This window comes from Lepidochelys kempii, chromosome 1, assembly GCF_965140285.1.
Source record: "Lepidochelys kempii isolate rLepKem1 chromosome 1, rLepKem1.hap1, whole genome shotgun sequence".
In the NCBI taxonomy this organism is placed as follows: domain Eukaryota; kingdom Metazoa; phylum Chordata; order Testudines; family Cheloniidae; genus Lepidochelys; species Lepidochelys kempii.
The window spans coordinates 223772258-223799785 of NC_136380.1; the positions used below are offsets into that span (position 1 = coordinate 223772258).

Consider the following 27528-nt stretch of genomic DNA (forward strand, 5'->3'; position numbering starts at 1 on the left):
GAAGATCTTGGAGTTGCCTCAGGATTCATATTTCAGTAGGGTCTTTCAGGCCTAAGTGGCAGACACAGGAGAAGTTTTGTGTAGGGGAAAGGAATATATAGAATGTAAGACCACTAAAAAAGGAAAATGTTTTTGGGACTACTTTCATACTTGTAGAGAGGATTTGTTTAGTGTTTTTTAATTACACAGGGTGGGGGATTATCGAAAAGAATGGCAGGCACATGAAGGAACAACAAAAGTTTCTCAGGTTCCTATTTGGGAACCTAGCTGAGGAAGTTGTGTTCTTAACGGCCAACTTTGCAACATCATGCTCAGAGATATGGCAAGAGGGGGAGTGGGAGTCAGACAGCTATTCTCCTAGATTAACTCCAGAGTTCTTTGTTACTGTGACACCCATAGGGCTACCATCGGTGCTTCCTGGCTGTATGTGTATAGCTGGCCACATTCTGGATCTCATGTATGGAGATGTTCCTCCCCTTGCTGAAGATCACATCATCACCTCATGTGGTCTGAAGTTAAGATGTACTAATCCAGTCAGGGCATGAGACTTAATTTAATAGTCTGTATAAGAAGAGCGGTGATACTGTACAGGCTACTGATGATTATGAGGAAATACCACAGTCAATCGTCTGCTATAATACAAAAATCTTTAGTCCATGACTCTTAATACAATAGCTCTGAACTGAGCTGTCCCTTACCTTCACCAAAAATGATCACAATGTGTTGCAATAAATGAAACAAGGAAATAGCTAGTACATTGATGCACAAAGTTCTTACCAGCGTCTGATTGCAACATCTAGACATTTTTTAAAGTAGCTCTGTGGGAGATACAGATAAGCTTAGCTTCCATCAAAGCACTGGCAAAATTATACAGAGGAACTGTTCCAACAGACGGATAGCTTGGATAATCTGAGTTGCCTCTACTGGATACAGAGCTGAGTTTCTCTCACTGCAAGGAATTTACAGTTTCTTTGTGAACACTGCATGGATTTGGAATCAACCATCTGTCCTGTCCCACAGCCACAATGTCTCAAAGGGACAAATACAGTGGGCTTTTTTTTGCTCAAGTTTCAGCTCATGACAAGCTGAAGTGGAAGTGTTAGGAGTGCTTTGGACCATGACCTGCACACTAGCCCTATATTACTGTTGGCTGATAAAGGCCAGCGCTGAGATAACAGGCCCGTTGTTGGTGAAGATAGTCAATGCCTCTTTGCCTGCCTGCAGGACGCCAGGAGTACTTTTCATGCCTTATTAAAGTTCGGATATTATTCCTACCCCCACCCTACATACGAGATGAAATTTAAAATATTAATATTTAAATCAAGAAACAGTTACCAGGTGAATATAGCTGGACTGCTTGGTAATAGGGACCATAACATAATTAAATTTAACATCCCTGTGGTGGGGAAAACATCACAGCAACCCAACACTGTAGCATTTAATTTCAGAAAGGGGAAGTACACAAAAATGAGGAGGTTCGTTAAACAGAAATTAAAAGGTACAGCAGCAAAAGTGAAATCTCTGCAAGCTGTATGGAAACTTTTAAGAGACACCATAATAGAGGCTCAACTTAAATGTATATCCCAAATTAAAAAACATAATAAGAGAACCAAAAAAGAGCCACCGTGGCTAAATAATAAAGTAAAAAGCAGTGAGAGGCAAAAAGGCATCCTTTAAAAGGTGGAAGTTATATCCTAATGAGGAAAATAGAAAGGAGCACAAACTCTGGCAAATGAAGTGTAAAAATATGATTGAGGAGGCCAAAAAAGAATTTGAAGAACAGCTAGCCAAAGACTCAAAAAGTAATAGCATTTTTTTCTTTTTTTAAGTACATAAGCAGGAAACCTACTAAATAACCACTGGGGCCACTGAACGATCAAGATGCTAAAGGAGCACTCAAGGATGATAAGGCCACTGCGGAGAAACGAAATGAATTCTTTGCATTGGTCTTCACGGTTGAGGATATGAGGGAGATTCCCAAACCTGAGCCATTCTTTTTAGGTGACAAATCTGAGGAACTGTCCCAGACTGAGGTCTCAGTAGAGGTGGTTTTGGAACAATTTGATAAACTAAACAGTAATAAGTCACCAGGACCAGATGGTATTCACCCAAGAGTTCTGAAGGAACTCAAATGTGAAATTGCAGGACTACTAACTGTTGTCCGTAACCTACCATTTAAATCAGCTTCTGTACTAAATGACTGGAGGATAGCTAATGTGACGTCAATTTTTAAAAATGGCTCCAGAGGAGACCCTGGCAATTACAGGCTGGTAAGCCTGACTTCAGTACCTGGCAAACTGGTTAAAACTATAGTAAAGAACAGAATTGTCAGACACATAGATGAACATAATTTGTTGGGGAATTGTCAACATGGTTTTTGTAAAGGGAAATTGTGCCTTACCAATCTACTAGAATTCTTTGAGGGGGTCAACAAGCATGTGGACAAGGGGGATCCAGTGATATAGTGTATTTAGATTTTCAAAAAGGGATTTGACAAATCCCTCACCAAAGGCTCTTAAGCAAAGTAAGCTGTCATGGGATAAAAGGGAAGGTTCTCTCATGGATTAACTGGTTAAAAGATAGGAAACAAAGGGTAGGAATAAATGGTCAGTTTTCAGAATGGAGAGAGGTAAATGGTGGTGTCCCCCAGGGGTCTGCAGTAGGCCCAGTCCTATTCAACATATTCATAAATGATCTGGAAAAAGTAGTAAACAGTGAGGTGGCAAAATTTGCAGATGATACAAAACTACTCAAGATAGTTAAGTCCCAGGCAGGCTGCAAAGAGCTACAAAATGATCTCACAAAACTGGGTGACTGGGCAACACAATGGCAGATGAAATTCAATGTTGATAAATGCAAAGTAATGTACATTTGGAAAACATAATCCCACCTGTACATATAAAATGATGGTCTAAATTAGTTACCACCACTCAAGAAAGATCTTGGAGTCATTGTGGATAGTTCTCTGAAAACATCCACTCAATGTGCAGTCAAAAAAGCAAACAGAATGTTGGGAAGCATTAAGAAAGGAATAGATAATAAGACAGAAAATAGCTTATTGCCTCTATATAAATCCATTGTACGCTCACATCTTGAATACTGCGTGCAGATGTGTTTGCCCTATCTCAAAAAAGATATATTGGACTTGGAAAAGGTTCAGAAAAGGGCAACAAAAATGATTAGGGGTATGGAATGGCTGCTGTATGAGGAGAGATTAATAAGACTGGGACTTTTCAGCTTGCAAAAGAGATGACTAAGGGGGGATATGATCGAGGTCTATAATATCATGACTGGTGTGGAGAAAGTAAACAAGCGTTATTTACTCTCTCATAAAACAAGAACTAGGGGCCACCAAATGAAATTAATAGGCAGCAGGTTTAAAACAAAAGGAAGTATTTTTTCACACAATGCACAGTCAACCTGTGGAACTCCTTGCCAGAGGATGTTGTGAAGACCAAGACTATAACAGGGTTAAAAAAAGAAATAGATACATTCATGGAGGATAGGTCCCTCAATGGCTATTAGCTAGGATGGGTAGGGATGGTGTCCCAAGCCTGTTTGCCAGAAGCTGGGAATGGGTGACAGGGGATGGATCACTTGATGATTACCTGTTCTGTTCATTCCCTCTGGGGCACCTGGCATTGGCCACTGTCAGAAGACAGGTTACTGGGCTAGATGGACCTTTGGTCTGACCCAGTAGGGCCATTCTTATGTTATGTGACTGATGTATCTAGTCATAAGTAACATGGAAACAGTTTAATTCTAGCATAAAAATGTAGGTATGTAAGGTTCAGAGTAATAGTGCATTTGCAGTAGGATCCATTAATAAAGCACCACTGACAGGGATGCAGTAAGCCACTCTATGGACCTGCACATTTATTACTACTGTTATACTCCATGAGCAAGATGTTGTTTAAGTACAGGGCCCTGTCTTTCATGGACTGAGGCCTACAAAAATAATATAGTAGTAGATGCTTAAGATTGATTTAAGGTTATGAAAGTGCATGTTATACATTAGACAACTTAATCATATTACAGCAGCCACCTAGGAGCACCAGCTGAGGTCAGGGATCCATTGCGCTACATACGGTATGAACACATAGTAATGGACTGCTCCTCCCTCACAAAATCTTATAAGCTAAATTAGAGGAGACAGAATGAGAGGGGAGACAGAGAAAGGTAGAGAGACTTGCCCAAGACTAAACAGCAAGTCAGTGACAGAGCCAGAGATATAACCCATGGCTCCCGGGACCTAATCTAATGCCTCACTCACTGGGTCACAAAAGCTCTGTACTGTAATGCATAATCGCAAGAAGTAGTAGTTAAAGTTACATATGCAACTTTGGATTTGGTATTGTTTTGATGTAAGAGCTTAATGGTGCATTAATACTTTTACATGTAAATTTCCTGTTTTCTTTTTTAAAAAAAAGAGAAAAGAGCAAGGTTTGATCCTCAGCACCTTGGAGCTCTAACTTGCAAAAAAGTTACAAAGTCAAAAGCCCAATTGTTGTAACTAGAACCATTCAGCTGCCACAGAAAACAATTATCTCTGATTAAGGACACCCAAATCTAGATGCCCTCGCTCGAGGAGGATCAATTTTCACCCTGCTCTGGGTTACGAGAAACATTTGAGAAGTGAATCCAAGCTAGATATAGGTACTTCACATAGACTCAAGTTTCATGGATTTTGCATTTCCTATACATTTTGTAGCATACTCCTTGTTAGGTGTGGCGTTAATGATACAAAAACTACTTCAGATTTTAAAATATTAATGTAGTCAAATGAAAATGAATTTCCTATGCACTCCATTGAAGACTATTTCCATGTCAAAGTTGTTACTTTCAAATTTCAGCAGTTTCATCTGGACATATTTTGTGCAGGTCATAATTAGTAAAGTTTATGGGGGGGGGGGTAAGAGATTAATTGCATTCATTTGTACAGAGGAATAGAACTCAGGACCTCCTGTTGCCCATTTATGTGTGCACAAGGACATTTTGATGGGAAAAAGCAACAGAAGCAAGAATAAGAACCTTATCAGATTCTAAGCATCTCAAAACACGTAGAAAGTTAATCAAGTCAGTCTACAGTGATTCTGCAGACTAGCCACTCCATTTTGCAGCTAAATTAGGTGGGCATCAGTTCCTAGGTCTAAAAATCCCTCCTGTACACATTGAAAAGAAATTTCCTCTGGCGTAAGGCTAGGCACTAATCTAGAATTCATAGCATTTTCCAAGTCAAATTGCAGCTTTCAATTCTCCAGTGATTTCTGCTCCATAGCTTTTCAAAAAAAAGTAACAGTATATTTATGTATATAAACACATACACACACACACTTACACTTTTATTCCCACTCAAAACCAAACATTCAAAAACAGCTGAACCATTTTTCCCCCTTGACACTTTCAAATAAAATTCACCTTGGTGCAGAGCTGAAAGGAGGGAATGTTTAATGCAAAAAGGTAAAGGATTGCAAAGTTCTGACAGTCTGAATATATGAGTTTACTAAGCAAACATTTTCAATCTTAACTATAACAGTTACCAAAGCTATATTACTATTTTATGTGCACAAGAGGTAGTTATTCCTGGATGAAAAACTGTGTTCTACTAGACAGAACCCATTTGACAATGCCACTCCTTTTACAAAGGGAATATACATTCCAATCTCAAAGGCTACATGTAGATGACAGAAGCTGGAGTACCCATAAGCCATGCAGAATGGCTCCAACAGAGTCCTAAACAGATGCACAAGAGTCACTTCCCTCCATTCCCCCAGTTCTGGTGCCTATGCTCTTACGTTGCATCTTTTCTTCTTAACCAGCTGTGGCTGGGGAGCAGAACATTGTGACTAATGGTAAGCTTATTTAACCTTTTGTAGAATCTTTAATTCTGACAAAAAGCCACCCAAGTGAAAGGGAAATATTTTTGTAACATGAATGCCTAATTTTGCTGATACTAGTAATTGTATTTTTACTGTCATAGGATCTTAACCTCCTGAGTTTTTGAAGCTCACTTCTCTTTTTCTTTTAAAAAGAAGTTCTCTTTTCACATTTTTTAGCATTCAGAACTATTTTTGATAATTGCTGAGTGCTAAAATTACCAACTACTTTCAGGTTTTCAGACCAGTTCTGCTCAAAGAGCAAATTACCAAAAGGTAACAACCATCTATATAATTCCTTCCTTCACTCATGGTGACAAGTTGGAACCTAGATGAATTTTCTGCACCATTAGTCATGTATTTACTCATGAGACACAATTTAACACCCTTTCTGTATTAAGAGCAGGTCATATCCTTTTAAAATAATTAATTTAAGTTCCCATCATCTGTCACCCAAACTGTTTTTGTTCCTGTAATGACATACAATTCTTACTTATTCCACATATTTATTGTGCAGATGTATGTGTATACTTTTATTTTGCATCCTTTCAGCTACTATTTAACCTTTCCCTCCCTTCTAGATGGTCCACTACTCCATCCATTTTCTATTCTGGGGTCTTAACTTTATCCTGTTCCCCTTCTTTCAGAGATATACATGTCTATCTAAGGTACTTATGTGACCCTCATTACACGCCTCACAATCTCCAATGCAGTTATCCTCCCAACTGCCCGCCAAGGTTGGAGGTAATGTTACCTTCATCTGGAAAAATGAAGGCAGAGAGAGACTAAGAGTAAAATTTTCAAATGCATACTAAGGGTATGTCTACACAGCAACTAGACACCCATGGCTGGGGTTTGCAGGGCTCTTTCATGGCTGTATAGACTTCTGGGCTCAGGCTAGAGCCCAGGCCCTGCCAGCCATGGGTTTTTCTTTGCTGTGTAGACATACCCTGTGTGCCCCATTCTCAGAAATGACTTAGGCACACAGGATCCTAAGTCTCATTGAAATTCAATGGAACTTTGCCTCCTAAGTCAAATGGGTGCTTTTGAAAAATCTTACCCTATGTGATTTACCCAGGATACACAGAAGTCTGTGGTACAGCAAGGAATTAAATCAGGGCCTCCTAAATCCCAGGCTAGAACAGTGGAACAGAATGCTTAAGCCCATAAATACTCAAAAGGCTTCCCAGAAAAGACTTGAGACAAATTTTATTTATAGAGGTAAGGAATGATACTGGCAGACAGTGATTTTGTCATTGATAAGAAAATTCAATTGTATGGAAACATATGAAGTTTGTTGCTAACCCTTTTTGAATCTCTATTCACTCTAAATTCCATTCAAGGTTTTTGAAATTTTAAAATTTTATTAATATTCCAAGACTTGTTTTGCTGAAGGTCCAGAAAGTCATGGATAACTGCATTCACAATTTCCTACAAAGTACTATTAGCATACATTATCTTTGTATATTGACACAAGATCAGAGATGTGCATGGAATGTCAATTTTCACTGTCATGCTCGTAAATTCAGTAATTTCATCACAGATTCCTTGTACTGCAAAATGTTGTTTTCTGTCTCTCCATTTTTAAGTACAACTACAGAGGTTTTGTAATTCTCAACCATCTCAGAGCCAAGCAGCTCTTCCCTAGTTACTTCAGTGATTTTCTCTGCAGCTCTTATTCGAAGAAGCGTGTCCAAAGCATTCTTCTGAGAGGGGCTATTTTCCCAGATATACTCCTCCATGTCTGCTTCAGTCTTCTCGTTTTCCCACATTTCAGTTTTCTGAAAGAAAACAGACATCACCTTAAAAATGTCAGTACTGAATACTGAAGTAACAATCTGGAAAAATCTGAACTATCACCCCTCTCCCACAAAAAATTGTTTTAAGATTTTTGTCTTGGATGAAGTTCACCCAGTGTAGCGTCTATGCAAAAGACCCTCAACAGAGCTTAAGTGAAATTTAAGAGGTGAACAGGCTTTGTGTTTGACCTCTGTGCAGGGTGAATTTAACTCTGCGATTAAAGTTCAAATGCTATTATAAATATAAGCCTGGAAATCTATTTCAAATCTGTACCATTTGGTAAAATTACAGTAATCTGGAGAGAAAAAGCTGGCAGAAGCAATAATTAGTTTTTCAGTTATGTAAAGTTACTGATTACAGTTCAAACTCCGAGAGGGGAAAAAAAGCCCAAATCCTCCAAAATGTTATTTTAAAATAATGGTCCAAATTCCACTGTCAACACTGGAGTAGCTCTGTATTTACACCATTATTGCCAACATTGGAATCTGACCCAAAGTTTGTGAAATGAAAGGAAGTTTTCCCTTCATTACGTTGGAAGTTGGTACACCAGCCATTAGATTATCTGGATCAATAGGGCTTCCTTTTGGTGGCTCCAATTTGTGTAGTCAGACTAAGTCAAGTCACCAGATTTTTTTTCTCATTCCACACCAAATTGGACTCTACCTCAACACCTTCAGGACACATCGTCGTGCAAAGGATCACAATTCAATTCTCTTATGTATTTAGTCTAAAGAACTTGGTTAATCATCAGAAAACAACACAGCATCCATCCATATAACGACCACGTGGTTTTAGATTGTGTTTTGAAAGTAGTAGTAGTGACATGCAGGTTGTCACTCTAAACTCCTGATACGCTGTATTTAATCTTTTCCTTTTACGATCAAATTCCTTGAGTTGAATGACCATTCATACTGGTGAAAAATGAAATCATATTTCACTGAGGTTTGGCTTTTGAGTCACAAAGACAGGATGCTTAGGTTCTTCCACCACTAGGTTGAAAGATTAGGAGTGGATAAATGGATCCAAAATGTAAAGGGAGGAGGGACCTGAAGACTTTCCAATGCTGTTGGATTGGTATTGACCTTCAGAGCTACAGCCATGGAAGTTACCTTCAGTACTTTCCTGATTTGTCTCACCTCCTATGCACTCAGAGAAGCAGATGAGCTGGAAGACTGAGACTCCCACCAACCAAAGCCCAGAAGAAGAGACTGTGTGTTGCAGGCATTTCCATGGCTGTAGCCTCTCTCTGCGGAGAGAGATCCTGTCACCTGTCCTGAGAAGGCACAAGGTGAGTGTGCTGAAGGAATCCATATGCTTCTACAATGGGGGCATTTTTTGCTCTTTCATTCTGTGTTGTCCACAAAGAGACAAAAAGAATCGGCCTTGGGGAGAGCCAGAAGACAAATCAAGGATCTTCACATGAAGCAGCCTGAAGGGGAGCCCAGCTAGGTGGGGGAAAAACATTCAAGTTTAGTGATTGGAAAACCTGCTTTCTTATGAAGGAAGCCAGTGGGTCCAAAACAGTGGTTTTCAACGCAGGTCACTTGTGGCCTAATCAGCATATTTTATATATATGACTGTGTGTGGATGTGGCCCACATAACACAGAGAACTACATATGAGAATCACTGGTCCAGAACAATTGGGTAGGACTTAGACAATATTACCCCAGAGATTCAAGCTTTGGCAATTGCTAGCTAATATCTTTGTAGCAATACACCCTGAGCTCTGATCTAATCAGATAAGAAATTAAATGAAATGGGTTGTTGGTGTGTACTTATACAGAAGACAGCTCTCCTCAGTGCTAAGGAACTGATTTATTTATGACTTGGGGAAAGAGCACTGCCTACCAAGTTACCTCAGCTTTCTGCAGCTCAGAAATTGCTCCTTAGAGGACCTTTATCCATGAAATGACAGCTCTTTAGTCAGTGCTGTGATCCTGTCTCATTTCAAGTTTTTTGTTTTCTGCATCACTGTCTGTAAACATTTGGGAGTAGGTGTACTCCTGGCAAGCAGACAGCTTGTCCAGAAGGTTTTCTTATACTGTAGCCCCTCATTTTGCTTCACTGACTGCGCAAGAGATGAGTCAAATGGTGTGCCATGTAAAGTGGCATTCTTATGTAATTACTATAATGTAAACTTCATCTAGGTCACACCATCACATTGTTTTAAATAGGTGAACATCACAACTTATGTTATTTTCATTTTGCTAAACATTTATCACAACATATAATGAGACCACAACTGAGAAAAGCAATGAAACCTTTTTGAACCTTTCGTTTTTAATGTTATGTTTTTGTGGCATTTAATGCTGAGGAAATCACTTCTGAAGAAAGATATTTCTGTGGAAGTAAGTTAAAACAAGCACTCTACTAAAACCTTTACATCATACGTCCTTAATGAAATCCCTTAACAGGCAACTTTTCACTAATCCTCCAGCTTTGCTAGCCATGATTAAGTTGCAGTAGCAACAAACAAATGTAAAACTCAAATAAATCTGGCAAAAGATTTTTTTAAGTCTGTTACCTAGCCAACAATTATGTTCTATACAAAACATAATTCTTAATAATGGCTAGTATTATGAAAGCCAAACTTTTTTACATTTCGAACATATGGATCCAACTCATGCCTTTGTGCTTGAGCCTGAATACCCACATTTACAAATGCTTTAAGTGTTGCACCCAGAATAAGGGTCAATGGAAGCTCTTTCTTTTAAAATCCACAAGTCCAAATGTTGTTAAATCAGAAACACAGATTAACATCACGAAAAGTCTCAAGTGACTGACATTTAAAGAACCTGGGCACAATGCAAAGCAGAAATAAAAACCTTATTCAGCCATTAAAGACGGAAAAATTAGTACTGTAATCTGCACCTGCAGAGCACCAGTAAACAAATGGTTACAATGAAGCATTCTCTGTGTGCATCATGAGATTTTTCAGCCAATATTAACACTTACACTTTTAAAAAATAAACTTTATTAATAAAACGTTAACACTTATACAGTCTTAAAAGTTAGCGAAGTTATCACCCTTCTTTTCAGACCAGTTACTTATCATTGCACACTGGCTCTCCAAAGCCGTTTGTCCAGTTCAGAAAGAATTAAAAAAAACAAAACAAAAACAATAACCTCTCACAGGGATAGGGTTTCTCAAAAGTAAAGGAATGAGTGTTGCACCTGGTCAGTCCTGGACCAAACTCTCGTTATTTGCCAGTCATGTCCTAGGTTCAACAAAAGATCATTGTGAGGCCTCTGAACACCTTTAAGTTCCAGCAGAGGTAATAAAAACTAATTATGGTCATTACATTTATCTCTTCAGGAAAATCCTTCTCTGTGCACATTAACTGATGCGATTTCAAAGATGAATGTTGATAAACAGATTAACACAGCTTTTCTCTCTTGAACAGTGCAATGCAAAGGGATTTTAAAATAAACCAATGAAATTGTAAAGTATTACTAGTTTGAAAGCTTTGCAAACAGGTTGGAGTGTCAAAGTAATTCTTAAAATAAAACTGACTTCTTCTAGGGATGGGTTATGGGTGTGATTTCAAAATATGTTCCTCTGCTCTGTTCTGTTCAAAGAAGCCAGAATTGTTTGCTGAAATGTTGGTGGCCATCCTTCAAAATGAAATGTTATCCTAGCATACATAGATCCAGAAGTAAATCAACCAGCAAACTGAACAGAAACTAGATTTTTGCAGGCTGATTGTATTAAGTAAACTTAAAGACCCTTTCAACCAGAAGATTTACTGCATGAGTAAAAAAAAAAAAAATGAATCTGGAATTACACTTCCACCTGATAACACATGAGGGTAATCAAACCCATATGTGAACTCACTAATAGGAATGCTACAACAAAACATTGATGGCTCAGTTTAAAGGGTTATAAAGTGTGCCAATGAGACAGTGATGCAAAACCCAACTACCTCAATATGAAGTCTTAACTCAGAATGGTAGCTGCACATTTCTTCTCCTGAAAAATTAAATATTTGAGTGAAGGATGCAGTGAGAGCTTGAACTTCGAATAAAGTTGTGACAGTTGGAATATTTAAACTGTGTGTGTCTACCATTTTTCTGGAATCACTGCTGTATCAGGTTAAAAACCTTAAATATATGCTTCCCCGAGAAGATGGACTGAAATGGGTGCTCTTTCAAACACATATAGTTGCCAAGAAGCATTAGCCAGACCCACCCAAAGGTGCATTCACCGGATAGTGCAACTGATTCTCCAGTAAACACTTCCAATGAAATCTATAGAACATTTTTCTTTTAATAAGTTCAGAAAACGTCTGAAATAGAGACTACAAATGAGATTTGGGGAATTTTTGCACTCCACGAGAACAGATGATGAGACTATTTTTTAAATGCCATAATGAGAATGAAGATGTGTTACTGTGCAAATCTTTTATATCAATTGTGAACCTCCCAAAATAGGGGCTTATGACTGAATTGCTGACAAAGCCTTAATATTAAAAACTGGATAAAGACAGTATTAAAAAGCCTCATTATAAAATAACGCTATAAACCTACAAAAATGAATGATTTTTAATCACTCAAGACATTTAAATCAGATTTTTCTTGGCTTTTCTTCCAGTTTAGCAAGTTGGCTGCTGTAGTCATACCCAGGATTAAGGTTGCCAAATCTTCTGATGTGTCTTTTTAGAAAAGTTAAATAGCTAAAATATTTTAAAAGCCATTGTAAGTGGCACACAGAAAAATTAAAGGCAATTAGAAATACTTAGGAACTCACGTTAGTCAATTTTCCTGTCAACAGCCTGAATAGTTAACACATTAATCAGAGATTTAATGCTGTTCAACAAAAATGCAAGTATTTTTAGTAGTTTTTTTTTTAACAAACCTGAAAATGGAAGTTCAATCTGAAGATGCCCTGGAATGAGTAAACCTGTTTCTTTCTACTATGTTGAAATAGAATACATTTTAGCTACTTCATGGACCTGCCTCACAAATTTACAAGTAGAAATAAAGAGCAACGATTGGAACATACTAACTCAGTTGAGCACCTCAAAAAACTGTCAAAACTATTTACATACCCATCACCGTGCATGTACTATATCCTTAAACTGCACCTACAAGTTCTTAGCTAGCAACTTGAAAGATAAGTTTACATGTAAAAACACTTAATAGGCAAAAATATACTTAAAAACATCTCTGTCTGACAGAATTCACTACGTTAACTGGAAATGCTGCTCTAGGGAACTTACTCTATCTAGCCTTGAAGGTGAGCGTCAAAGCAAAAGATATGTATAGCACAGAAATCTTGCTTTAAGTTTTAAAATCAAAGCATACTTGTCAAATGTCACATCTGAAGCACATTTGCCCCAGTGTCACTTTTACCCATGTCAACTGAAATGTCACTACATGGAATCAGAGATACAAACAATGAGTGAAGTTTCCCCTTCAGCTCCCTCTCCTCCCAGGTGCTAGAGATCACTCAAGAAATTCTGAACAAGAGGCTTCCACCCATCACTCACTTTGTGCCTCTCTGAAGAACAGTGGGAACGAATAGGTGGCTAGGATTGTTGTGTCCTGGTCCTCAACTGTTTACTTCCTGGGGGTGGGAAAATGTGTTGTCATGGTACGTGAGAGAGCACCACAGAAGTTATAAAGAAATTCAACAGCAGAAGCGTGGAGATGGGAGACGGGATCATTGCAGGAAGAGGGCAAATTAAAAGCGGAAAAAGAATAAGCCAGGTGGTAGCAAGGAGACAAGGATGAAGAAGAAACTAGTATCTTTGTCTCAGAAGAACAAGGCAGGTTGTAAAGCAGGAAGGATGATCTTATAACTAGCGACAACTCCTGGGTTCCATGCCCAGCGCTGCTACTGACTTACTAAGCGACACTATTACCTCTATCCCTCAATTTGGCCATCTGTACAATGGAGATAATATTGATCGTGGGATAGAAGTGACCTGCACTTTTTTACATCTTTAGGTTGTGGAAAGGGCATCTGAAAGGTTTAAGTCCAAACAAAGGTTTTCAGAAAGCAAAGATCTTATGGAGACTAGAGAACGGGTGAGATAATGACATTACAAAAAACTGAAAGCTAAAAGGAATATTTTAAGGAGGCTTTAAAATTTTGGGGTTTTTGCTCAATACCTATACCTAATAAACACTTGGGAGAAAGGATGTCTTTGAAGATCAACCTCCCCAGTCTTTCATCTAACATGAGACCCTGCACCATACATTTGAGACCCTTTCCCTCCCCAAAATTCTCCAGCAAATCCAGAAAAGATAAGATTTGACACTGAAGATATTTCTAAGGGAATGGTAAAGCAGCAAATGGAGCATATATATTATATATATTTTTTAATTTAAAATATTTTAGACCACCTGTAACTTAGTTTCTATTTTTGCTTGAAGTTCACTTTTAGACGAGACATGCCGACACAGTATTCCACTGGAACACATGGAAACAATGCATGGTTTGGAATGTACAGGGATTCACCCCAAAAGAAGCTGTGTGTTCACTAGTGAGAGGCGTGTCCTTGAGTTTACTAATATTTTACCTTGTGTTAAGACAAGGCAGTGTGCAATTTTCAAACAAATTAACATGTCAGCTAGTTTAACTCCACCTGCTAATCTGTATGAAAACTACAAACTACCTTGTCTTCACTAGGATTTTACCACAAGTTTGTGAACGCAAGATAAGAACACACCTTTTCTCCTAGTACAGCCTTTGAGATAAGTGCTTGAACCCTAGCCTGCATAGTTTCACAGCACAGACCCACAAAGACACCCATTCAAGTGATTTGTTGTATGTAGGCTTGCTTAGGTTATTTCAAATCCCTTCCTTCCCCCCCGCCCCCCAGGGCAACTGCTAAATAGAACTCCATTGTGTGATGCTGGCAGACCAGGTACCAGCTCATGCCAAGGCCCAAGGCCTCTCTGAACACTGACAAATGCAGAGTTGGAAACCGGTCTGGCTTATCTGTGGGTTAGTATAGTTAAAACATACGTTAGGGTTATAAGAATGTGCTTAGTGTTTAGATTTTATGGAATGCTTGTAGGATGTGCATGTATTAATCCTACTTCTAATATATGTATCCAATGGTATAAAATTATATTGAGTGTTTGCATTGTCAACCTCTGTAATTGTAAAAAGAAAAGGAGTACTTGTGGCACCTTAGAGCCTAACCAATTTATTTGATCATAAGCTTTCATAAGCTACAGCTCACTTCATCGGATGCATACTAATGAATCCTAATGCGTACTAATGCATCCGATGAAGTGAGCTGTAGCTTATGAAAGCTTATGCTCAAATAAATTGGTTAGGCTCTAAGATGCCACAAGTCCTCCTTTTCTTTTTGTGAATACAGACTAACACAGCTGCTACTCTGAACTCTGTAACTGTGTAACTCACCAAAGAGGAAAAGAAGCTTTAATTAGGGTAAAGTGCTCATCCTGCACACAGGATGGCTCACTGAAGCAAATAAGGCATTGTGTAGCATCAAAGCACAGAGACTTTGGTGATGGCATTCCTAATTCCATCAAGGAAAAGGGAAATCTGCACACGAACTCATCCCATCCCCTTGGAATCTGGGGTGAAGAGAATAAAAATATCCCTGACAAGGAGAAACTTGGTCTCTGGACTCTGAGGCGTAAAGTTTACTAAATATAAGCAAGAGACCCCTCTGTTGCTTGAAACCATGGAGCTGCTGCAGCAAAAGTCAGACAAGTCACAGCTTTCGTGAATTTTTGTTTATTACTTGTGACCTGTCCATGACTTTTACTAAAAATAACCATGACAAAAGCTTAGCTTTAATCATAAGCCATTCAGCAGTTAAAATTAAATATTTTAGTTGTAATGTATACACTGCACCAGTAAATGTACTGTAGCATATTTTGTAAAAGTAATACCTTAGAAAGTACAGATTACTATATATCAATGTGTTTGAGTAGTACAGGGAGGAATCCTTTATTGGACGGATTATAAAGCACTAATTACATGAGCAATTTTCTATTGTATTCTTACAAAGTCCCAAGAAAGTAAGGAGTAGGTGCACAATACACATTGTTCAGGAAAAAAGAAAACACATTGCACACATGCAGGTTTAACTCCTAAACCTTTCAACTACTGCTGCAATCAAGGTATTGCAAGGAAAAGCTGGAAAAGCTCCAGCAACTGGTATTCACTTGGTCTCCAATAATTTCCACTTAAAAGTTTAATTTGGGATTGAATTACACACAGATTTAGACCAATTCAACTAGACTGCTTTAAGAACCAATTTAGATAAATCAATCCAATCTCCTAACATGAACATATATAAATTTAAAAGTGTTTTTAGCTTTGCCGATGTGCGCACGCACACACACATAGAGTGTCTGTCTCTCTCTCATACACACACTCTGCACAGCTTAGAGGGAACACAGGACATTTTTCGTATGTCAAAACTGTAAGGGTAGTTAAGCACTTAAATTACTTAGGGAAATGGTGGAATCTCCAGCATTGGAGGTTTTTAAGAAAAGGTTAGCCAAACACCTGTCAGGGATGGTCTAGATAAAATGTAGGAGACTGGACAGTCCTATATTTCTAGGATTCTATGCTTCCAATCTTTTTTGTTGCCTTTTACTTACTTTTTTTATTTCTGCTACATAGAAGAGGCAGAGAGGAGCTCAGAAATGAGCACAATATTTTAAGAGACAAGGTGTGTGAGGTAATATCTTTTATTGGACCAACCTCTGTTGGTGAGAGAGACACACTTTTATTGGGGGCACTAAACTACGTGGGTGACACTAGACAATCAATATGTTCTAGATTAGAATGAACTCACACAGGAGAAGGATAAAAGACGAACACCATATCACCAGTGGCTGAACAATTTTCACAAAGCAATCACTTCATATCTGATCTATCAGTCCTCATGCTCAAAGGAAACCTGGACAACACTTTCAAAAGATGAACCTGGAAGCTCAAATTCATAACTGTGTCACATTAAAAATCATGGTCTTAATAAAGACACTGGATTTATCCCTTATTACAATAATCTGTAACCCACTTACCCCCCCTCCCTTTTGTCCTATGACTACAGGGATGTTAATAGGCCACTTCACCTTGAATAAAGAAAAGGAGTACTTGTGGCACCTTAGAGACTACCAAATTTATTTGAGCATAAGCTTTCGTGAGCTACAGCTCACTTCATCAGCATCCGATGAAGTGAGCTGTAGCTCACGAAAGCTTATGCTCAAATAAATTTGGTAGTCTCTAAGGTGCCACAAGTACTCCTTTTCCTTTTGCGAATACAGACGAACACGGCTGCTACTCTGAAACTTCACCTTGAATGATTCCTTAGAGTATGTGTTAGCTGCTTATGCCAACCTATTTATTCAATCTTTAGCTGTGACATTTAGGACCTTTTCCAGACCTGACAAAGTCCTCTGTATAACTCAAAAGCCTGTCTCTCTCATCAACAGCAGTCAGCCCAATAAAATATTATCTCACCCACCTCGTCTCTCTACTATACTAGGACCAACAAATAAGTCAACTAATTTTTCTGGTTAACTGTTCCTCCTCTTTTCCGGATCATTAATATTAAGCAGAGATCCTTACAACATTACTTATTAACCATGTTCCATCTTGAAAATGGATTTTTTATTTCTACTTTGTTTCCTGTTTCCAATCCACAACATAACTTTAAATCTCAATGATTATTCCTACGTAAATGAGAAAGATCGGTTTATGCCTCCTTTAACCACTTGATGGCAGCAAACGATCATTCTTTTGACGCACTAATAAATTTTTCTTCTTCGTGCTATTATACTTGCATTCATCCAAAATTAATATAAGGATCACTACATGCCTATTATAATTACTGCTTTGTGCACCGCTATCAACAGTAAGACAGAGACACACTTCATTAAAGTTCTCTCAATGCTGCCCTTTTTGTTTGGCCATGTAGGCCATGTCCACCACAGGCCCTTTCCTGGGAACAATCTGCAAAGCCAAGACACAAAACACAAGGAACAGAGTCTAGACCATCCAGACTGGGAACAGACCAAGACTTTAGTAAACTTTCTCCCGACCAACCCAAACATTACAGCATCAAATAGGGAGTACAGTAGAACAAAGCACAAGGTCATTCAGGCATTGGTTAAAAAATTTCAGTGCATATGAACAGCAAACTGGCTGTTCAGACAGCTACTACATGGTGTGTAAAAATTAATAATGTACAAGTATTAACTCAATTACTGATTAAGATGAAAAAAGCTGCAAAATATAAAATGTTAAGCATTACTATATATTTTCAAAATACTATAATCTACGTTTTAAAGTTTGTATGTTGGAAATTGTCTCCAAAATGTCATCACTTTTGGTGACAAAACATGAAAGGCTGCCTTCCTCAAACTCCTGTGCACAGGCTTATATGGCAGAAAGTTTGCTATGGAAAGCTAAAGCGTAGCGCATCTATCTTTAAATCTCACCACAATGCATGACCATCAGCATAACAAGGATATCAAAGCTAACCAATTAAGATGACCTCAGATTTTCCAAGGTCACTGATGCAATGAAGAAGTTCACGGATTGGGAGTACTGTATCCTGGTTTTTGTTTGTTCTGTGAGCAGCACTGCAGAGCCAGTCAAGGCTGTTTGGGGGATCGTGTGCATTTTCAAACTTCATCATGTTTTATTTTTTAAATGCACACTTAGCTTTCAGTTTCCTGGCTAACATCTAGGCCTCTGAGAAAAGCATAGTATTAATCTGAAGAGGGATTGTATAGAAAAAAGGAAAACAAAAAACTCACTGTGAGACTCCAATGTCGTCTCAATGTCTCCATATCAAATTGAATAAAAGAAAAAAATGGTCAGGATTGCAAACAACCTGGAATCTAAAAGTTAATATGGGCATCTGCCTTCTTATGCATCTTCACTAGCACTAAAGAGGCTGTAAACAAATTAAGTTCTGCATTGGAGCTCCGCAACCCCATTAGCCATCCTACAATTTAGACAGGTGTGACCAGGGACATAATATATCTTGTAGACAATTACTGGTGAAGCTGCATGAGGAAAAAAAAATCCAACTTGGTTTCAAGATGGCAGGGCTGGCAGTTTGACTTGTGAATTGAGAAAGTTTGACACAGTGGATGTCAAACTCCTCTCTGTTGTATGCAGTGTAGTTGTAGCTGTATTGGTCCCAAGTCCAGTGACCCGAAGAAGAGTTCTATGTGGTTCAAAAGCTTGCATCTCTCACCATCACTAACTGGTCAAATAAAAGATTACTTCACCTACCTTGTCTTTCAAAAATCCTCTGACAGGCAGTCACTTTACTGGATATAATCATATTAAGTAAGGCTACAAATATCAATTAACTGCACCTAAATTTAAAAAAATATATACAATTGCACAGTCACATGATCTAGTGAAGTTTGCTCTTCCCTTCCTTGTGTGGCTATTTCCCTCCCACCCCCCAGTTCTGCCCCCAGCACCATACTGCATAACAAATTAATCACATTTATTATCAGCCCACTGATGTGCTGCCAATATTTTAAACAGGTTCCCACAGAAAATGTTTCACTTAACCTGCGATTAGAGGATGGATGAAGGATTAGAGGATTTATTACTTTGTTTTCCCATTTAAACAAATGGAATTAAAAGAAATATAACCCAGGAAGGAAGGAAACAACACAGTTGGCAAATGAACATAAATGAAATATGATGGAAATGCTTACACTTTAATAAAGAGAAATCTATCAAATATAGGAGAGTAAGAAGTGTTCAACTTCAGTAATTTGAAAAGGGACGGGGATGACATTTTTCCATAGGATATAATTTACAAAAGTACCTATGGGATTTAGGAGCTTAAATGCCATAGACTTTCAACGAGACAGGGTCCTAAGTACATAATTCTCTTTTGAAAATTGTACCGAAGACTTTAGGGAATCCAGGCATATCTTTCTCCAGGGGTTTCACCCAGCCACCATCCGATATCTAATATTTGGGGCAATCAGGTACATTCCAAAGAGAACCGGAGCCCCTCCGATTAAGAAGTCTTCATATGCCAAGGATGGGTTAGCATTATACTGTGTGGGAATGAATGCCAGACACAGGGAAATCATCCTAATTCTCCCTTCAAAATGGTTGTGGAAACTTAAACTTCACACTTTGCCCCATACTTACAGATTCTCCCAGGGAAACATACACTTGGGGCCCAATCCTGGAAAAAGTGCTGAGTGTCCTCAGCGTCCTTAGGAGTTTGCAGGATCAAACTGTTTCTGGGATCAGCAGGTAGGAAGTCACTTTCAACTATGCCGACATAGTGGCTTCAAGTAAAACCATAAAACGTGTGAGGAGTGTTTCTAAACCTTCTTTGGGTTACCTCATCTGCTCACATGGCTCCAACTACCCACCTTTACACCAGTGACTCTCAAATCTACTTTTCCCACTCCTGACTGGTCTCCATGTGTCTAATGCCTCATCTCAGCCCATCTCTCCAGCCCCTCTTTCTAGATATACCTCACTGACAAAAACTTAACAGGGCAGAAGGTGAATTCCTGATCTTTCCTCTCAAGGTCTCATCTTCACCCCATTCTCAGTCACTGTTGAAACGACAAGATGATTGTTGTGATTCATTCACGCTCATTATCTAGGTGGTAGTCAGACTTCTTCCTCACGCCACACATCCAATCACAGTTTCTTCCTCCATAGCATTTCCAAAATCTGACCTTTGCACACTCTCCAGTGTTAAAGACTACCTATTGCTTTATTTCTCATCTGGAGTAGTGCAACCTTTTCCTTTCTGGTCCCCCTCATTCACATTGCCTATCTACTGTCCATTCAAAAAAGTAGCTACTAAGATCATTGTCCTTCCACATTATTTTGACCACAACAACACCACACTCTGATTTTCTCCACTGGCTTCACTGCACCAAGTGGAGTCTTCTTTTGCTTGCTCTTCAAGCGCTTCCCAATTCTGACCCTTCCTGTCTGTTCATCTCAATATATCAACCCCACTCCACTCCACTAATTCTAGTCTCATCTGAGTATTTATCAGCTGCTCCCACAGTTTTCTCCATGTCTTCAATGCTGCCTGTTATACACAGAACACGCTCACTGAATTAATTCACACAAACATTTCTACCTCCAACGATTGACTGGTTCGGTGTCAATCAGGGATAGCTGATATTTGTTTATAATTAGATAAAAATTAGCCCAGTAAACACAGACACGCAAAGAAACTTCATATTAAGCAATACCTTATCTATGCAACTGTTACTTTATTGGTTACTCCTGCCCTCGCCTTCCCTTTTAGTTTGTCACTGACTTGTTGCACATATAGATTGTGAACAGATCAGGCCAGCGACTGTCACTGGCTATTTTTACAGTATCCATCACAATGGAGACCCAATTCTGACTGGACCCTTCAAGTGCTACTGCAATATCTATAAAATCAGAGTTCCACTACTAGAGGACCTGGTCCTTGGATTGAAACCTCAGTTAGAAAGGAAGAAATACGCCTCAAGACCAAACTTGGACCTGGAAGGCAATCTTTGGGGAAAAAAAGTAAATGAGTTTTCTGCAAAGAGTGATCCACAGGGGATTTTTTTTAAAAACCAAACAACCCAGAATTAACTATGTGTGTATTACTTAGGAACAAAGTTATATTAGCACTTTACTACTGCAGCATCACTTTATACAGCTCAGTAGCATGCAATTTACCAAGCACTGGACAATCCACATAGAAATTGGCACCTCCCACCTCTCAGAAAAGGTTTAATTAGTAATATGAGGCCTATGGTATATCCTAACATGTAATTATTTTGACAGGTTACCTCCTAATACTAGTACATATGCTGTGGCACATCAAACAATTAAAGCCAAGTGACACTTAAAAGATAACTACACTTCCTGACCTACATACAGCCCTTGGTTTTCATATTCTGTTTGTTCCGATACTCCTTAACTTGCAAGATTCAGTAGTGCACAACAATTCTTCCAGTCATTAATACAAATTAGAGAGGATCTACAACAGCGGTGAGCAAACTACGGCCCACGAGCGGTTTTAAGCCAGCCTACAAGCTCCCACTGGGAAGTGGGGTCTGGGGCTTCCTCAGCTCTGGCCGGGGCGCAAGGTCAGAGGCCACACCATGCGGCTCCTGGAAGCCACAGCATGGCACCGCACCAGTTCCTACGTGCTCCAGTGGCCCCCTCCGGAGCTCCAATAAGAGCTGAAGTGGTGGTGCCTGAGGATGGGGCCACCTGGCCGCATAGGAGCTGGAGAGGGGACATGCCACTACTTCCCGGAGCCACTTGAGGTAAGCGCCGCTCGGAGCCTGCACTCCTGAGCTTCTCCCCACACTCCAACCCCTTGCCCCAGCCCTGATTCCCCTCCCACTCTCCAAACCTCTCGATCCCAGCCCGGAGCACCCTCCTGCATCCCAAACTCCTCATTCCCAGCCCCACCCTACAGCCCGCACCCCCAGCTGGAACCTGCACCCCTTCCAGCACTCCTGCCCCAATTTTGTGAGTATTCATGGCCTGCCATACAGTTTTTATTCCCTAATGTGGCCCTCGGGCCAAAAAGTTTGCCCACCTCGATCTACAGTAACTAAAACAGCAAGTACTGGGTCTTTAGGACTCACATCAAAAACTGCAACAAAAGCAGTAACAGCCAACATGAAAAGGAACTACTGGCCTCATTTTCTTATTGCATTCTACCAAGCACGCTCATGAAAGGTGGCACCATGCTGTTGGCAAGATGACCAAATCTGGAGATTACTTTTGTCTAATGTTACTGTCTATAGGGAGGACTAATCCCCATCAATATTTAAAGTTCACACAGATTAAAATAGATTACAGCCTGTTTGCTTATGGTTAACAAAATGCATCAAAACTACCTTTCAGCAGGTCTATTAAAAGGGATTACCATTGATCATGGAAAAAATCAAATATGTCACAGCAGACCATCAATTTTTCATGGAAATCAAAGACAACTACAACTGATTGACGAGTTCATCAAATATTAACATGGAAGTTGAAAGGTAATAAAAGGGCAAGAGACTTGTGCGTATTCAATACACAGCAAGCACTCACATGTCAATATCGTATGGCCCTGACTTCTATCACTAAGTAACGCTAGAGCAAAGGACAGATGTGTTGTTTGCCTGGAATTAATAAAAAAAGGAAGAGTGTTTAGCCTCTGCTGTCACTGTTCTGCTACTGGAAACTCATCTGTCATCCAAGTTTGAGGTTTGTGTTACTGTTAAAAAGAAAATACCTATGTTGGTAACGTACCACTGAAAAGTAAAAGCTTATCTATAAAACTTATGCTTTAAAATATAAATTCATAAGTCAAATTTAATAGCATGTTGTCTATAATTACAACATATGCATCCTTCAAGCTAGTCTCTGATCAAATGAAATTCCTCACTGAATGAGTTATTTCGTATTTAAGTGAGTAACTAAAATGACTGAAGGCAGAAATATTAGACTTCTTAAAGAATGTTGATTATGGGGACTTAAATGCTACTGGAAAAGATCACAACCACTGACAGGAAAGTCAACTAAAAACAGTATTATGAAGGGAAGCTGAAGGTCTTCTCATACAAAGGTAAGACTAAAAATACAATCCAATTTAACTCCACTCTGACTAAATACTGCTAGGTTCAAAAAGGAGTATATAAAGGATGGGTAACAAATGCAGTGACACCAAGGCACAACTAAGATGATTGAGAGAGAGTGGGAAGGAAGTACCCAATTTATTTTCAACCTAATATAGTCAGATGGTTAATGTTAACCGAATGTACTATTTTTTTAAAATCAGTACTTTGAGAACTACCAGTCTGCTACATTTTACATACTCGGAACAAATACTATAATTGTACACATACCCGCTCATATACAGTGCGAAAACATGCATGCTGCACAAATGCCAAATGCAGTGGCAGCCAAATAATGTCATATTTATCAGTTACTTCCTTGAAACAAATAGAAGCTATCCAAAATGTAAGTATGGGATTTCAACATTCCTTTTTATTGCAAGTATGTTATGTTGCTTTTATCATTCTCTATAACGTAATATTCTTTTAAAAATGCATTTTAATATTTGTAATCAATAGGAAAGACTAGAAGTCATGGGAGAAGTATATATACAGTGAAAATTAACAGGCCAGTTGAGGGATAAATTTTGATAGAGAAAAGAGTATGGATTGAAAAGTTGTCTTATGTCCACTTGATGGCCTATATGAAACAGTTTTTCATTCTCATTCCTAATGTACAAGTGTTCTTGATAACACACCACAACTGATTCTCCTGTTGACAGCTTCAGCAATTGGGAGGTGGGTGAGGCCAACCAAAAAAAAAAGAAAGAAAGAAAAAGAAAGACCGAACTGCAATAAATGCAAAATTATTCTCCCTCTATCCACCATGGGAGAATATTTCACTCACCACAAGGTCACTACTTTTGTGAAACTCACTAGGCACATACCTGTTCTTAATTAAGTTGTACACATTAAAAGAATGTGTTTTGAATATAAAATATTTTCCAAAAGGAATAAGCATATTTTAAGACAAGTGTAAAATTCAAATAATCTGGGATACCTTTAAAATAACTTTATTCATTGCTTAGACACAAATTTGATTTTATCACTTGAGTATTTAACTAATTAATTTTTTTTTTTAAACCCAAGTCTGTCCAAAAAAAATTTTGTTTCCTGCTTCTCTATATTTTGCTTTGGGTTAAGATAATCAGGTATTATAAAACCACATTTAAAAAAAAACAAACGTTTTACACTGATTTCGTATCTAATTGTCAATTGTGTGCATTTAATAGCCAGTTGAAATCTTTGAAAAAGCTGCTTCATTTCCATTCGGCTTTTTAATACTGCATCGGGATAAATGCAATCAAAATTATTCTTAATTCCTGTCAGAAGAAAGGAATTTATTTCTAAAACCTCCTGTGAGGGGATATTTATTGTGGGCATATGAATTCAAGTAACCAATAAAATAGTGGCATCCTGGAAAGGTATTAGAAGTGCTTTCTGTGGTTCACGTTGGACAGAACAGGGTTGTTATGCTTTTTGTAAATCTTCCAAGCATGCTGAAGCCGCAGACTGATTCCACCCACCACACAAGTCAGGATTTTTAACTAAATGTGGTCCTAGGTAAAGTGTTATCTTTTCTGAATTAAAAGAACTGTTTATTTTGCTAGATACATTCAATTGCTTACCCACGATTCATGGTACAAAACTGTGAGGAGGTAGATTCCATAGTCATAATTCTGTCTCCTTAATGGACACCTGAAATTTAAAAACCAAACAAAAACAAATTTAAAAAACTATTTTGAAATAGTCACGATTCTGTTTTTGGAAATTAAGAATAAGTAGCTAAGATTTTTGTTTGTTTGTTTAATCTGTGTCCCCAGACTCTGGGAAGGTTTTGTATCACTTCAGTTCCTAGTTAATTGTTCATGGCACATTTCTGAATAAAATTTGATTTATACAGATTTTTAGGCTTTTAGTGTGATGTCAAGGAAATATTTCCTTCAGTGACTGATCTGCACCTGGCCATTGGGAGAACATTATGACAATAAACTAGAACCGATGGGGCACATATTCAGCAACCATTCAAGTCTCTGCACTCTTGGCCAGAGCCAGTCTTCAAGGAAATTCTGTTTTCAGCGAGCACAGGTAAGTGTAGACAGCATGAGACTCTGGTACTGAGAAAAGTATATTGTTCAGTTAGCAAATGAAGAAAAACTAATAAAACTTTAAAAACAACATTAGCTTCTAATGTAAGAAAACTTAGGTCAACCTAATACCAAAGTTAGAGAAAGATGCCCTAAGTGTAAGTAGCCAGAAAGGGAAAGATACTGCACAGACTATAGTGTGCACTTCTTTTGCCTCATGGCCAAGTGCTTTAGGTATGCAACAGGAACAAACAGGTTATGGATCTCAGAACCCAAGTAATGTATCTTGGGATCAGAGGTGCTGATCTGGAGGTCCAGAGGGAGACTGAATTACTTCCAGAAATAACATAAGGACAATAGGACAAGCTGTCACAATCCTTTAATTGATGAAGCTGGTGTTAAACACACTGTGCCTCCAACTCTCTCCCTCATTCACTCTAACTCCCGCAACGTATCTGTGGGCTTCTTTCCAGGCTGAAAGGTGGTGTGCTCATCATCGGTTTTTCCCTTCTCTACTGAGTTACAATAGGGTGCAGGAAGGAGAGTCATTCTGTCTTACGTGATCTCCTGGACTCAGGTAGGGCCAGTACAGCACCTCTTCTGCTCCAAGCTCTCAGGTAGTCCCACAGTCCAGCAAAGTATGCAGTGCAGCAGCCAGTGACTCTTTCCCACCTCCCTCCATAAGGCAGGAGGTGGTGTCAGCAGGGGACGTAGTACCCCTCCTACTCTGTTTTCCCAGTGTTGGACCCAACTTCACCTAGAAGTTACCACCAACCTCTATAAAAGTTTGAATGAAAAGGGAAATACAAGTCTTAATTCCCAAGCCTAAAAATGTAAACGTACTAATAAGTTTATACCACCAGTCTCTGGATCAGGAAAGATATTGCATGTGCAATGCTGAGAGAGATCCTAGAGAAAACTAAAATTTAATAAACTAGTAATAATGCTTGATTCAAGTACCCACTTACAGAAAGTGTACAAGTGTCATACCAGGACAGGGTTTAGAGAAGCTATTTCTCAATGTCTTAAAAGGACTGATTTTTTGGAAAAGCTCTTCTACAGCACACAAGAGGAGTAGCTACGCCAGATTTAGTCCTAAGTAAAACACAGGAGCTGAGTCAGTAAGTAATTATAGGTTTCAGAGTAACAGCCGTGTTAGTCTGTATTCGCAAAAAGAAAAGGAGTACTTGTGGCACCTTAGAGACTAACCAATTTATTTGAGCATGAGCTGCATCCGATGAAGTGAGCTGTAGCTCACGAAAGCTCATGCTCAAATAAATTGGTTAGTCTCTAAGGTGCCACAAGTACTCCTTTTCTTTTTAAGTAATTATAGTTGACCCACTAAATAACAGTGGGAGTAGATTTAAAATAAAATAAATGGCTACCTCAAAAGACCTTAATTTAAAAAAGTGAGGAAGTTAAAATCCTTTCACTAAGCAAGGGAATTACTTAAGCATTCCCTATAAAAATCACAGAAGATATGTATAGGTGGCATGCCCCCTTAACTCCCGTAAAAAAAGCAGGAAAGAAAAAAAAACCCAAATCACACTACGATTACATGGCAAAGGACAAGAGTATTTGAGTCAAACAGGCATCCTTCAAAAATTGAAATCCAGCTAAAGTGAAGCCAATAAAAAGGAACCAGCTATGGAAGGAAAAAATGTAAGATGGGCAAGAGGGAATTTTGGAAGAAAATAACTAAAGGAAAAAAAAGAGGCAAGAAGTTTTGCAAGTATTAGAAACAGGATGCCTACAAGAGAATCATGGGGATACCAGGGAGCAAGGGGGCTAACTGATGACAAAGAGATTGCAGAGAAACTAAAATTTCTTCATTACAAAGGATATTGTGGTCAACCTGTTCTTTTTAGGTAAGAAAGATAAGGCTTTGTCAGAGACTAAGTGTGGAGTACGTCTTCACAGTTAATGTAGGTGATTGGCAACTGGATCTGGGCACCTGCTAGCCTTGCCTGGGTGTAAGGATCCCCGCAGCAAAAGTCCTACTTGCGTTACTGTGTTTTCTGTTTCTGCACTGAACCATGTGTGTCTGAGGGCATATCCCACGATTCTGCATGCTAAGACAACCTAGGATTTTTTCCCTGTCAACTGCAAAAGAACGTGTCTGTTCTTTGGGCGAATTGTGGGACAAACACCGAGGACTATCAGCATGCGATTGACTGCCTGTATCCTCACTTCAGAATGGATAGGTGACGACCTG

General features: G+C 38.8%; 1 protein-coding gene across 3 annotated transcripts in view; it reads right to left on the reverse strand.

Annotated features, from left to right (window-relative positions):
- Window positions 1–5431: 5431 nt before the first annotated feature.
- MRPS35 (mitochondrial ribosomal protein S35) overlaps window positions 5432–27528 on the reverse strand; it is a 55753-nt gene continuing 33656 nt past the window's right edge. For all 3 annotated transcript variants that reach the window (XM_073315402.2, XM_073315412.2, XM_073315420.2), the window contains 2 exons: window positions 24855–24924; window positions 5432–7657 (listed from right to left, as the gene is read on the reverse strand). In XM_073315402.2, the coding sequence (XP_073171503.1) occupies window positions 7388–7657; window positions 24855–24924 (340 nt within the window). In that variant the 3' untranslated portion in view covers window positions 5432–7387. The remainder of the gene's footprint in view (window positions 7658–24854; window positions 24925–27528) is intronic.